Source organism: Macrotis lagotis, chromosome X (genome assembly GCF_037893015.1).
Source record: "Macrotis lagotis isolate mMagLag1 chromosome X, bilby.v1.9.chrom.fasta, whole genome shotgun sequence".
Classification (NCBI taxonomy): domain Eukaryota; kingdom Metazoa; phylum Chordata; class Mammalia; order Peramelemorphia; family Peramelidae; genus Macrotis; species Macrotis lagotis.
This window is the reverse complement of record NC_133666.1, coordinates 440,386,983-440,401,499: the sequence shown is the minus strand read 5'-3', so window position 1 is coordinate 440,401,499 and position 14,517 is coordinate 440,386,983. Positions and strand designations below refer to the sequence as shown.

Sequence of the window (14,517 nt, the reverse complement as noted above, 5' to 3'; positions counted from 1 at the left end):
TCAATCAGTTGACTCAACTTTGAGCATTTTAGAAATTCCCTTGGTTGACTCATAAACAGGAATATAAGTAAGAAGTAGTTTCTTTTTCTTCTATCAATAAACTTCATAGGACTCACTGGGCTCTGCATTTTTAATTTTTGAATATGTCTAGGGAAAGAACTAACATAAGGTGAATCTTGAAACTAAGCAAAGTTCAATTTCTGAAGAATCTCTCCTTCTTTTTTCTCCAAGTACTCCTTAATTGCCCCTGGCTGACTTAGGTCCCCTACTTCCAGGCCTCAATGGCATGCTGTATTTCATTCCCTAACAGGTAAAAATTAACTGATCTAACTTAACTAAATACATTAAATTAATCTGTATTAATATGTTACCCCATAAAGGTACTATCTATCTATCTATCTATCTATCTATCTATCTATCTATCTATATATATATATGGATATGGATATGGATATGGTTTTCCCTCTTTGACAAGACAATGGGGTTAAGTGACTTGCCCAGGGTCACACAGCTAGGTAATTATTAAGTGCCTGAGGATGAATTTGAATTCAGGTCCTCCTAAATACAGGACCAGTGCTCTATCCATGGTGCCACCTAGCTGCCCCACAATATATTTTTAACCCCCTTTAAAATGGACATGTCTTAAAAAGTCCTTAAAAAGCAATTCCAATAGTGTTAATTATAGTAGTTCAGTGGAAAACATATTTCAGTATTTTTGGTACCTCTCCAGCTACATTACAAAGGTGATCACCCATTCAAACCACAGAGCAGGCCTCTTGTAACAAGCTCCAAAGATTTGACAGAGGAAATTTCATAGGCTAGAAGCACAATTTGGATGTTTAATCTTCTTAATTTTATGCTATAACATTGTATCAAAAACCTGATCTATTGGACATGATCCCTAAATATGAATTGTTTTTTTTCAGATATAGGTAATGAAAGCTTTTTCTGGGACAAACCCTCCAAAGTAGGAGTGAAGGCAACTTTCCCTAATGGAACATCATATATCAGAGGTCGGGGAAATAGAATAAGAGGCTACATAACCCACCAATGGATTCAAAGAAGAGATTTTATCAAAGGAGATAATGTTCATATCCTTTGGAAAGTGGATGGTATGTCAATATAAGGTGACTCTTTTTTAGAAAAAGTATTTTTAAAAATTATTATTTATTTTTACAGATCTCACAAAAGGAAAGACTCCAATATTGACAATGTTTAGAAGCTCCAAGGATAGTGTGCAGCTGTCTATATTTCTGAATGCACACAGAACCTCTGCAAGACCTGCACATTCTTAAGTGAAATACAGTTGATACTAGCAGATAAAATTAACCTGATAGACAGCTGATATCTTGACAAACCTCAGCCCTGAGCGCTGCCAGTAGGAGGTTATCAATATACTGAATTAAAGAAGAGTCTCTGAAAGTGATGGAGGTTAGATCTTGTTGTAGAAATTGAGGAAACAAAATAGGGATTTTTATATATCATTTGGGTAAATGAATCCATGTCCATTATGTGTTCTTCCAAGTAAAGGGAAATAGGTACTGAGTATCTAAGTCAATGAGAATGTTTTTAAAAAACTGAGGAAAGATCTATTACAGTAAAACAGGTAGCTTTACAGGAGTTTGAGGAAATGATGGTGGCGGGGTTGGGCACCACTGGGCACCTACATATAACATAAGTATTAATAGCATGCAAATCTTGTACAAGGTGATAAGTATGTTGTCATCTGGACCTGGCTTGAGTTTCTAACCAGGAAGGATAAGAATGTCACAAAGGGATTTACAGGGGAAAATAATACCTCAATCCCTTAGAGAGTCAATATAAAGGGAATAATAACTTTGTTGGCCCCCATGGTCAAGGATATTGAGGAATGGAGAGTGGACTTCATCTTGATGGTGGCAGGACAGCAGATTTTAACAATCCTGTATTTGAGGATGAAGTCACCCATAGAGAATCAGGGTTATCAGACAGAATCCCTAGGCTATCATCAGGGGTCTCTTGGGCATTGAATCAATATAGGGAACAAAGAGAGGGAGTCTTCAGGGAGTCATAAGAATAGAGATCAAACAGGAGAACAGCAAATTTTAGTCCTAAATTTACAGAGGAGAGCTCACCCCAACACGTTTACAGGGGATTTGGGCATGAGGAGAAAAAAGAGTTCTATAAAGAAGGGAAAAATAAATACCATGTGATGATACAATTTTAGAACATTCAGATTTTCCTGAGACCCCTTACAACATTCAGTGAGTCAAATTAAAGTTAGTTAGAGCCTGATATACCCATTAAAACCAAATCAGAAGCTCCAATATCTGGAAAACTATTCTTGATTGTATTGCTGACTTTGAGGCTGGGGTTCACCAGTTTGGGGAGAGACAGTGGACAAAGTAGTGGGATAGAGAAGAGACAAAACAGGATGGAAAGAAGAAGCCCATAGGTAGTATAAGCATATGTCATCAGAAAGGATGGCAAAACAGAACCAGAATTCCATTTGACTTGGATATTTATCTCCTATGGCTAGGCTCAGATCTTTAATTTATAATACTCAGAGATACCTAATTGAGGCCAAAATAAATTACCAGTTTAATCTGTTTTTTTGGCAAGGCAATAGGGTTAAGTGGCTTGGTCAAGACCACAGCTAGGTAATTATTAAGTGTCTGAGGCCGAATTTGGACTCAGGCACTCCTGACTCCACTGTGCCTCCTAGCTGCCCCTTAATTTCTGTTTTAAACCAAATTTCACGGAACCTAATAGCAGGCACTTTGGTTATTCCTGGCTCAACTAGAAGTTTTCCCAGTCCCATGTTATAAGAAATTTTTTCCTTACAATGTGAAGATTTACTTTAGCTCAGGAATTGAGATCAAGGGGAAGTCTGTCCTCTGGAGTAGCAATTCCTTCAGTGAGAAAATCAACTAGAATTCTCTAATGAATTTCTTGGAGTGTCCATCCTCAGATGCTGGAATTCCCTTTTTGACCTCCTTGCTGGCTTCACCCATTTTGGTGAATAATTTGTTGTGAATAATTTTATAACTGAGGAAACCCAGATTAAGCTATACAATTTATTATCAAAGCATGCAATTTCATAATAAATTGAATATAGGACCCCCCTCAGAAGGCACAGGAATCTGAAAGGGAGATTTATAAGAGACTTTATTTATTTGCAAGGCTTGCCCAAGGTCACACAACTAGGTAATAAAAGGGTCTGAGGTTGGATTTGAACTCAGGTCCTCCTAACTCCAGGGTTGGTGCTCTATCCACTATGTGACCTAGCTGCCCCTAAAAGAGAATTTAGAGTAACATTTTTTGTTCCTATTTTTAGCACTGCTATTTTTATATTTAGACACTTTTCATTAGTCAGAAAATCTTATTTGTTGCATCTTTTTGAATCCTTCAGATCAGTCAATGGCACAGTAATAAATAGGTTCCCCCAAACTATGAGAATTACAGGAAAACTAAACTTAACTAAGGAAAATGAAACTTAGCTCCAGAAGCTACATAAAATATTGGCAATGATACAAAATGAAGTCAGGTTTGGTTCTTTCAGTCATTTCTGCCAAATAGTTTAACCAGTGTGTCAAACATTGAATTCTTGTCTCCAAAGCTTGGAATTTTGGGTTTATCTGAAAGTAGATTATTATGATCCTTTATTACTGTGTATTGTGAGATGACCCATGTCTCCTGAGGGGATTCTGTATCCAATTTGTTCAGTTATTGCATGCTTTGAAAATAAATTGTATAGCTTGGACTTCCTCAGTTATAAAATTAGTCTCAATGTTTTTTCATGAAGTCAACAAAGAAGTTGAAAGGGAATTCCAGCATTTATGAATGGACTCTCTAAAGAACTCCAGAGAACTCCATGGTATGCCTACCTTAAAGATGTTTTCTGTGCTCCATGAGCAAATTTAGAGACATCTCCATTCCTAAATGTTCCATTGGACTATTTGTCCCTGACCTGTGGTAAATCCTTCCAAGGTCACACTGGTCCTAAGAGTCATAATCAGATACATAGCAATGTCATTTTGGTCCTTTAAATGCAAAAAAAACTATTGTGGGCCTAATCTGTTCCAGTGAATGACCATTCTATTTCTTAGCCAGTACCAGATTGCATTCATGAATATTGTTTTGTAATATAGTTTAAAATCTGGTACTGGTAGGCTGCCTTCCATCACATTTTTTTATTGATTTCCTTGAGTCTTGACTTTTTATTCTTCAAAATAAATTTTGCTGTTTTTTTCTAGCTCTATAAAATAATTTCTGGAAGTTTGATTGGTTTAACACTGAATAAATTTAGATAGGATTGCCATTAAATAGAATTGCTCAATGTGTCCATGAGAAATTGCTATTTGTTCAATTGTTCAGATCTGTCTTTATTTGTGTGAAAAATGTTTTGTTAGTATGTTCATGTAGGGTTTATCTTGACAGGCAGAATCCCAAATATTTTATATTGTCTGCATTTTTTCTGATATGCATTTCCATACACCATATGAAAATCTAGAAGATCTATGTAATTTGGACACAATTCTTTCATACTTCCATATACATCTCAGGAGTGTCTAGAAATGTCTCTTATTGTCCCACTCCTTCCATTATGTCCTAACAACACATCTTATTATCTATGTGGGTTTGTGCATTTCTTTGCATATATTTATAATAGTAAAAATTATCATTCACTTATTTCTTAAAATAACTGAGCTATGGCAATGCATATAATTAACTTCAAAAGGCCCATGATTTCAGCCTGATGGATACATTCTCTCCATTTACCCATCTTGCAACCCTTACATTCTTTAGGATGTAATTTCATGAGCTTGTTTACACAATAAAACCATTGTTTGGTGCTTGGTCCTCTGAGGCCGAGCTTCTCTGAGTTCAGCCAAACTGAGTTTTGGACAATGGACCCCCTGGAAGTCTTTTCAGTTGGTTAAGACTAGTGGTGTGCTGATAAATGTTTAAGAATTAGCTCTCCAGAAAAAATACACACACACACACACATATACACATTTATAAGACATGCTTTTAAGTTTAATCTGAATTATTAATAAATATCTATCACTTTTTAAAGCTTAGACACTCAATGAAATCATAGATCATGTTCTGATGTATAACCTTTGCTATTTTCAAAAGTGTAAATGCTTATCCAGAAAATTTAATAATCTGTTCTTATGAACTGGTTTGAGCTGACTCCAGCATACTCCTGGACCTGACAGAGCTTGTACTTTCACTCCCCTGGATCACCTGTGTACTAGATACCAGAGCACATTTCTTGTTTCAAATTCAGTTGTTTTCATTGTCATGCTAATTACAGCCATTATTATTTCTTTTTAAGTATACCTTGGGAGCAGCATTATTGCTTAGACCATAGAGATCTGGTGTCAGGGGTAAAGATGGTTTAATTTCAAGTTTTGCTTCATACATATACTGGCCTTGTCGTCCTTGGCAAGGTCCTTAACCTTTCAGTGGGCCAGGCATCTCTCCAAGACAATAAGAGAGTAGTTATCCATTTTATTGATAAAAAGAATTTCCTTGGTGAACTTTGTACACTAATGAAGTTATAGAGCTACACTAAATCATCCTCCTTAAGACCTCAGTTTGCTCATCTGTAAAAATAATTTTCAATCTATATTGGGAAAGGGAGTTGACTCACTATGAGCCCTGTATACCTTTGAAACTATAACAATAAATCATCCACCTACCACACAGTTTCATCATTTGTAAAATAAAGGAGATGAAACCCTCTGTAACTTTAGATACATGGCTCTAAAATTCTCTAGTTTTTGCTTTCTCTGACTTGGGAGATTAAATGTTGAGAAAAAAATATTATGATAACAAGTAACTCAGTTCAAAGTGTTGGGAAATTTGACTTTTATATATTTGACAGGAATAAAACTAGATTATATCCTTTGGCATGCATCCTTTAGCATTATCCTATTCTTACAAAGGGAGATAAATCTTTCTATATATTCTAAATGTGAGAGCTTCATCTATTCTGCCAGGTCTTATATTAATTGTACAATTACAGGTTTATCTCTGGCACATAGTAAGTTTGTAAGGTACAGGTGCTTTTTGATTGATTAATAAAAGCAAGTAAAAGATGTCAGCTCTGGGCAAACACAGATTTATCTCTACTGGTTTCCCTCACTTTGAAATCTTTCAGCATTGGAATGTCCAAATCTTCTACAATATTCCCATCAAGTGATTGATTATCCAGCCTTCTCTTGAAAATCTCCAGTGATGGTAAATTCAGCTGCTAAATGCTCCACACTTTTATCTACTCTGTTTATGTCTTCCATATACTTAGTTATTGGTATCAATCCCATTAGAATGTGCTGTTTGAAGGCAGGGACAGGCTATTTTTTTCCTTTCTTCATAGCTTTGGCATATTGCACCACAGCTGGCATAAATTAAGTATTTGTGATTAATCAATTATTATTGACTCATTCAATCTTAATTTCTACAGGACTCTAAATGCTCTGCCATACCCATAATCCTAAAACTTATAAACACCAAGCTTTATCCATATCCTCCTTTCTCCTTTAGATATATCACATCTCCGTGTCACTGAGCCATCATTTATCCCCTTGAAGGTGCCTGAAGCAAAACTCTGTTCAAATACAACCTGTGAGAATGATGGCATCTGTGTTGTCCGCAATTATAAAGCAGAATGCAGGTAAGAAGAGGATCTCTAGGCAGATTTTGATTTATATACACCTTCTTTTTGAAATGTATCCAGTTACAAAAACAGATTTTGAAATTGGTGAAAGGTGAGGTACACAGCCTCACAATGCTGCCCATAGAATATTTATAGAATCTTATGATCAGTGATTTTGAGTTGGAGAGAACTTGAGAGGTTATTGAGTTCAAATTTCTTTTATAGATGAGGAAATTAATAACCAAAGAAGTCACAAGGGTAGAAGAGGCACCCACCAGAATTCAAACCCAAATGCTTCGATTCCAAATAGAATGTTTTCTATTGCAATTGCATTACATTGTAATTTATTTTAAATTCTTTTAGGGCTAGTAATTAAAATAATAATACTACTTTTAAAATAATGGAAAACATTCCATTACATTTTAACTAAAATTTGTTAGTTTTGTTTTATGGAAAAATTGTTCTTTAGTTAAATGAATTATTGTTTTTGCCATATTCTTTTAAAATCTATTTCTTTTCCTTACAAAGCTAACATTTTTGGTACAAATATCATAGATGTTTGATCAATAGGTTCTTTTTAAAAACTTTTCTCTTTAAATAATATTAATGCAAAATTATGACTTGGTATAATCTAGCAATTTTTATGCTCCTTTACATAGCACATAAATTGGATTTTTAGTGAGGGGGAGGTTCTGTGCCAGTTCACCAGAGTCACTTTCTCTTGTAGAGCCACTGGTCAGATATGAATCAGAACGATTGAAGACACCCTGGATTTGAGGCAATCAGGGTTAAGTGACTTGCCTAAAGTCACACAGCTAGTGTCAAGTGTCTGAGGCTGGATTTGAACTCCCATCCTTCTGACTTCAAGGCCAGTGCTCTAGCCACTGTGCCACTGTGCTATCTACCTACCAACATACATACATACATACACACATATCTGTGTCTATTGGCAGTTACCTCTAGTGTGAGGTGGAGATGGAGGAAGAAAAAATAGCACACAGAGCACTAAGGAAACTCAGATGGAAACAGAGAAAAGCATGATAGCTTTGAAAAACAGCATGTAGTATTTCCTATATAGTTTCTTTTTGACAAGTAAACTGTAAAATGGAGATTCGTGATTTCATATTGAATCCTTTCTTTGTGTTGTCCTATATAAAATGAAAATTATTTTAATATTTTTGTATTTAGGTTCAAAATTAATAAAAATAACCAAAAAGTAAAATAAACTTGTGAAAATTTAGGGGCCATAGAGTAAGCAAGAGAAAAATTTCAACTGATACTGTTAAAATTAAGTTAACATTTCTCTTTTTTAATAAAAATAAAAATACACAATAAGGAATTAAAGTCTTAATGAACAGTTACCAAAAACATATCATAGATATCCAAAAATATTGGAAATTATAATCATTTATGTATATGTAAAATGAGAAATTCCTTTTTATCATAAGCATGTAAATATTTTAAATGGAGCAATTTTATCTTCAATTTTCTATAGCAAACAATATGAATCCATTATTTGAATAATGTTTGGTTGCCAAAATATATAATTGAAAGAAACAATACCTTTCCAATAAAGGTTAGTAAAAATAAAGATGCACTTTTTTTTGCCATCCAAATTTATGGATTCCCTGAAATCTAGTTTAGTTAGTTATGCTACATCATTGTCAGGTTTCAGGGAATCTGTAGCCTTATTTCAACAGATCCTATTATGTTTCAAGGAAACTTGCATTTTCAAGTCATTTTAAAAGTAAGCTCTTCTATATGAATTGTTACTGGATATATGGGATCAAAAATCTAATTAAGGCTATATCTCAACTTCCTCAAGTAGATCCATGGGTAACACTTCTCAGATACTTGACTTTGGATTGTTCTGACCAAAAACATTGGGAACTGGGGAAACAAATAAAGGTAGTACAGGTCAAGGAAGAAGGAAATAGAGAAGGAGGAGGAGGAGAAGGAGAAGAAAAAGAAGGAAGAGGAAGAGGAGGCAACAGATATGCTAGGCCTTGACCACCACAAAAAGAGATATCCTGAGTTCTGATGGCAATCCAGTTACTCTGGAAGAGCTGACCCCTAGATTCTACACTTGATCTTAGCCAAAAGGCCGAGAAGCGATTGACCCCTAGAGTCTTGAGAAAATTCATAACTGTCTGAAAGGGCTTGCATTTTACAATAGCAGTTGTTCTGCTGAACATTGCCATCCTACTCTTGATCATTTAAGAGATAATATTTCGGGGGCGGAGCCAAGATGGCGACATGAAGGGATCAAGTCTTAGGAGCTCTCTGATAAAAACTCATAAACTAAGGACTCTAAACTTTTGAGAGACAGAACCCACAAAAGTGACCCAGTGAGGCAGTTCTCCTACCCAAGGTAACCTGGAAAAAAAGCAGAGAGACTGCTCCCCGGGGCTGGAGGGGCGGTCCACCAGAGGGGTGGCCCTCCAGAGCCAAGGAACTTCAGCATCCCAGAGGCAGCCCCAGGGCGCTGGGGGCCGCAGCTTGAAGCAGCGGGGGAGTCTCCTGGGCTGCACCCCGGGGGAGCACCGGCACGGAGTGGGGGAGCAGCGGGGAACCTCTGCCAGAGTGAGCACGCGGAGCCCAGCAGCCTGGTCCTTTGGCAGCCTAGACCCGGAAACAGAAGCAGGTGGAACTGGTAAGCAGGAGCCCCCATTGAACCTGGGGAGTGAAGAGAGACTGCAGAGCTCTGTCCTCTGCCCCTGGAATAGGACTCTCAGGCTCTGACCACATTCAGATCCTGATCCCAGTCTAGGCCCCCCATAGAACAACAGGGCCCCCCCACCTCGGCCCCGTGGCAGAGGGGGGCACATATGGTCATTCACAGACCAGTAGGGAGGACAGAACCTCACAGACTGAGACCCTTGTGGGAGTGTCCCAAAAGCTCAGGAAGCACCCCCAAAAAACAGGCTTAGGCTGGGAAAATGAACAAAGAAACAAGAAGAAGACTATTGAGAAATATTTTGAAAATGAGCCCAAGAAAGATCAAAATACTCAGTCTGAAGATGAGGAAGCACAAGCTCCTGCATCTAAAGGCTCCAAGAAAAACAGAAATTGGGCTCAGGCTATGACAGAGCTCAAAAAAGACTTTGAAAATCAAATGAGGGAGTTAGAAGAAAAACTGGGAAAAGAAAGGAGAGAGATGCAGGAAAAACATGAAAATGAAGTCAGCAGCTTAGTCAAGGAAATCCAAAAAAATGTTGAAGAAAATAGCATGCTAAAAAACAGCTTAGGTCAAATGGATAAAACAGTTCAAAAAGTTATTGAGGAGAAGAATGCTTTTAAAAAGCAAAATTGGCCAGATGGAAAAAGAGATAAGAAAACTCTCTGAGGAGAATAAATCCTTCAGACAAAGAATAGAATTCAGGGAGATTGATGAATTTACCAGAAATCAGGAATCAATACTTCAAAACCAAAAAAATGAAAAATTAGAAGAAAATGTGAAATATCTCATTGAAAAACAACTGATATGGAAAACAGACTTAGGAAAGATAATTTGAAAATTATTGGAATACCTGAAAGTCATGATCAGGAAAAGAGCCTTGACATCATTTTGAAAGAATTACTACAGGAAAATTGCCCTGATATTCTAGAAGCAGAGGGCAAAATAGAAATGGAGAGAATCCACCGATTCCACCAAGAAAGAGATCCCAAAAAACCAACCCCCAGGAATATTATAGCCAAGTTCCAGAACTCCCAAGTCAAAGAGAAAATATTACAAGCAGCCAGAAGGACACCGTTCAAATATCGTGGAGCTGCAGTCAGGATCACACAGGACTTAGCAGCAGCTACATTGGAAGCTCGTAGGGCTTGGAATACAATATACCGGAAGGCAAAAGAGCTTAGGATGCAGGCAAGAATGAACTACCCAGCAAGGCTGAATGTCCTCTTCCAGGGAAAAAGATGGGCTTTCAATGAACCAGGGGAATTTCAAATGTTCCTTTTGGAATGGCCAGAGCTGAACAGAAGGTTTGATCTTCAGATACAGGATTCAGGTGAAGCATGGAGATTGGAGGAGAGGGGGGGAATATGAGGGACTTAATGAGGATGAATTGCATGTATAGAAAAATGATACTGATAATATTCATATGAACCATCTCAGTTAATAGAGCAGGTAGAGGGAGCTTTTATAGTTGAAGCAGAGGAGAAAGCTGAATTCGAAGATAAAATATGGTGTAAAAATGGAGTCAATAAGAAAAAGGGAAATGGAGTGGGAGAAAGAAAAAGGAGAGGGGGAATAGTCCAAACTATTTCACATAATAAGATTTTTTTTTTATTACAATGAGCTATTGCAATGATATGGAAGGGGGGAGGCAAGGGCGAATGAGGGAACCTTTGCTTTCATCAGAGATGGCTAGGAGAGGAAACAGCAAATATACTCAATGGGGTATAGACAACTGGAGTAAGAAGGAGGGGGGAGCAGGGGGAAGGGGTGGGGATGTGAATAAAGGAGGAGAGGATGGACCATGGGGGGGAGAGTGGTCAGATATAACACATTTTCTTTTTTTACTTCTTGCAAGGGGCTGGGATTGGATGGCCTGCCCAGGACCATAGGGCCAGGTGGATTCTGGGCCTGAGGGGTGGTATGGGGGCTCAGGGCTTCTTGGCCCTAGGACCAGGGATCTGTCTGCTGCGCCACTCAGCAACCCTACAGCAGAGTCAGAGTGAAAGGAGAGAGAAAATATAGGACATGGTAGTGGAGAAATAAGAAAGAAGGGAGTTGTGATCAGCAATGGCAACGTTGAAAAATATGGAAGTAACTTTTGTGATGGACTTATCGTAAAGAATGTGATCCACTCACGACAGAGTTGATGGTATTGGAACAAAGACTGAAATACATTTTTTATTATTATTTGGGGGAGGGTGCAGGGCAAGTGGGGCTGGGTGGCCTGCCTGGGGCCACATAGCAGGGTGATCATTGGGTGTCTGGGGCCGGATTCGGACTCAGGTGCTCCTGGCTCAAGGGCCAATGCTCTGTCTGCCACCCAGCCACCCCTACTATTACTATTTTATTTTATTTTGGGTCTTTTTTTTCCTTCTTTTTAGTTTTTACAGGGCAGTGGGGATCGGGTGGCTTGCATGTCATATGGCTGGGTGATTATTGGGTTTACAAGGCTGGATATGGACCCGGGTGCTAGTGGCTCCAGGGCTGGTGCTTCGTCCATTGCGCCACCTGGCCATAGCTACAATTATTACTATTATTTTTTTAATTTTAATTTTTTTTCTCCCCCCTTTACATTTTTGTCCAAGCAAGTCTATCTATATTCATGGGGGGGGAGGGGTATTTTGTTTACTTGTAAACAAGTATATTTTATTAATGTAAAGAAAAACATTTGTACAAAATGAGAATAAAAAATAAATTAAAAAAAAAGAGATAATATTTCTCCTTGCTAGGTTTTATAAACATTTTGCCAGTTTTCCTATGACTGTTGCTTTCTTTTGGTCACTAAAGAACAACTTCAAATCAATTCATTTTATCACCTTTTGATGACTAATTCAAAAATTCAGTAGGACGGGGGAGGAAAGGGAAGAAGGAGGTTCAATTGGCAAATAATAATAATGCTTGTTCTTCACTTTTGAAAAAAACCCATGACATTAAGGAAGTGATGTCATGAGAAGAACATGAATTGGATTTGAGTGAGGGGAGCACTGTGCTAAGCCACCAGCCTCACTTTCTCCTCCAGAGCCATCTGGCTCCAGTGGCCAGATATGAATCAGGATGACTAGAGTTGTCCCTGGATGTGAGGCAGTCAGAATTGAGTGACTTGCCCAAGGTCACACAGATAGTAAAAATCAAATGTCTGAGTCTGAATTCGAACTCCTGTCCTCCTGACTCCAAGGCCAGTGCTCTGTCCTCTGCACAACCAAGCTACCCAAGTTGGCAATTATGAGGATTTGGGATTATCTTGTGAATTTCATGTTTTATTTTGTTTGCTCTCAGCCCTATTTCCATGGAAAGTGGAGAAGTGATTTTTAGCAAAAGATAAATGAGATCAATGCCATTAAAATGATGTTCTCTATATGTAAACATTCATTCAATAAACATTATTAGGCAAAGAGAATAGTTGCTAAATTGGGTAATTCTCTAGTGAAGAAGATAAGAATATATCATAAATTCTAGTTTACATATGTGAGTTTAGTAGCAACCTTTACAAGTAATATCAAGGCATTTTAAAGTATTAGAAAATGTTGATTTGAGTCAGTAGGGTAGGATTGGAATCTTGACTCCATAATTTACTACCAGTATGTCACTTAACCTCTCTATGCTCTAGAATCTGGACAATTCTCTTAGGTACTAAGCACTAGAGCAGTTGGTGACCTTCATTAATAGAAAGATTCTTCATCTGAGTGAGACTTCCCCTTATCAATAAACTTTTCATTTTTTCACAATCCTTATCCTAAATAGCATAATGATAATTTTAGAAAGCATCCCAAAAATTGTGTATTTATATGTTAAGCATTCAATATTAACAAAAACAAAGGATAGCATCCTGAAGTAGCTATAGAGAGATAAACACTTCCTTGTTCAAAAAAAAGGAGGTTGGGAGATGTTCTGAGAGCAAGAGATCAATAAATCGATCAACAAATATTAATTAGGAACCTACTTTTCCAGGTACAATGCTAGGTATACAGGTGTAAAGAATAAAACAATCCTACTCTTAATAAGCTTATGTTCAAATGAGGGAGATAACAATTTTCTGTAAAAATATACACAGCAGAAATACACTGCAAATAAGTACGTGTGTGTGTGTGTGTGTGGCACACACAAATATACAAAAGGTATAAAACAAAGTTTTTTGAAAGGGAGGTCACTAGCAGTTAGGAATATTAGGAAAGACCATACAGAGGATAATGATTGATCTGCATTTTAAAAGAGGGAGCCTCTGTGAGGCAGAGATGAAGAGGCAGAGCAGTCCAGTTATGGAGATAATTGGTGCAAAGGGAGAAAACTAAATTGGAGTTTGTTTTGAAGACCAGGGAGGGTGCTTTGGATGTGTACTAAAGATATAGTGGTCCCATTCATGATCTAAATTTATATTAGCTTTGGAGTTTTTCTAGCACCGGCTGGAAAGAAATTTCATTGTTTCTGATTCACTGTGTCCCTATGGCTTCCATAATAGAGGCCACCCTGTGGAACTTAGGAACGTATCTTAGGTTCAGATCAATTCACCATTTTTTTGGTTACTAGTTGCTCTGTCATCCTGTAATTTGCTCCCCAAATCAGGGGAGGGATGATATAAGGGACTCTGTTACAGATGCATTTTAAGCTTTCCGTACTGTAGTTATAAATAATGCAATTCAGTATTTTTAACTCTGCATATATGTATTTTCCCAATGGTCTGATTTCTGTTTGAAATAACTAGACTGAATGTTAACTAGTTAAAATTTCAAGTATGCTTTGCTATAATATTTCATAGCTGAATTTTTATTCTGTAGGTGTCGGTCCGGGGAAAACTGGTGGAACATGGGAGAAAAATGTGAAATAGTGACTTTTGATGAGGACATCTTAATTATAAAAGTTCTATTCCCTTCAGTTCTGTTTATTATTATGCTGATAGTGACTTTTGTGAGTGTTCATTTTGTTAAGAAGAAATATAGCTGAGAACAACTTAGAACATGTAAGTATGCAATATTGTAACAGAATAAAAATGATCAAAGAAAACCATACTGAGTAATTATAATAACAAATTTTAATCTCAGATAATAAATATTAAATATGTTCCCTTCTTCTTGGCAAAGGGGTATGGCACTGCAAGGGCAGAAGAATGCATTTAGTTATTATAATACTTAATCTTTTTTGACCAATTTTCTTTGTTATAATAGAAGACTCAGAGGGACAAACATATATCAAAAAT

At 37.2% G+C, this 14,517-nt stretch overlaps 1 protein-coding gene across 1 annotated transcript in view; it reads left to right on the top strand.

The window, feature by feature from the left end:
* Nucleotides 1-14,264, top strand: part of LOC141499237 (meprin A subunit beta-like) — a 54,022-nt gene extending 39,758 nt beyond the window's left edge. The window contains exons 15-17 of the mRNA XM_074202068.1: nucleotides 933-1,112; nucleotides 6,535-6,664; nucleotides 14,099-14,264. Of these exons, the coding sequence (XP_074058169.1) occupies nucleotides 933-1,112; nucleotides 6,535-6,664; nucleotides 14,099-14,264 (476 nt within the window). The remainder of the gene's footprint in view (nucleotides 1-932; nucleotides 1,113-6,534; nucleotides 6,665-14,098) is intronic.
* Nucleotides 14,265-14,517: the final 253 nt, after the last annotated feature.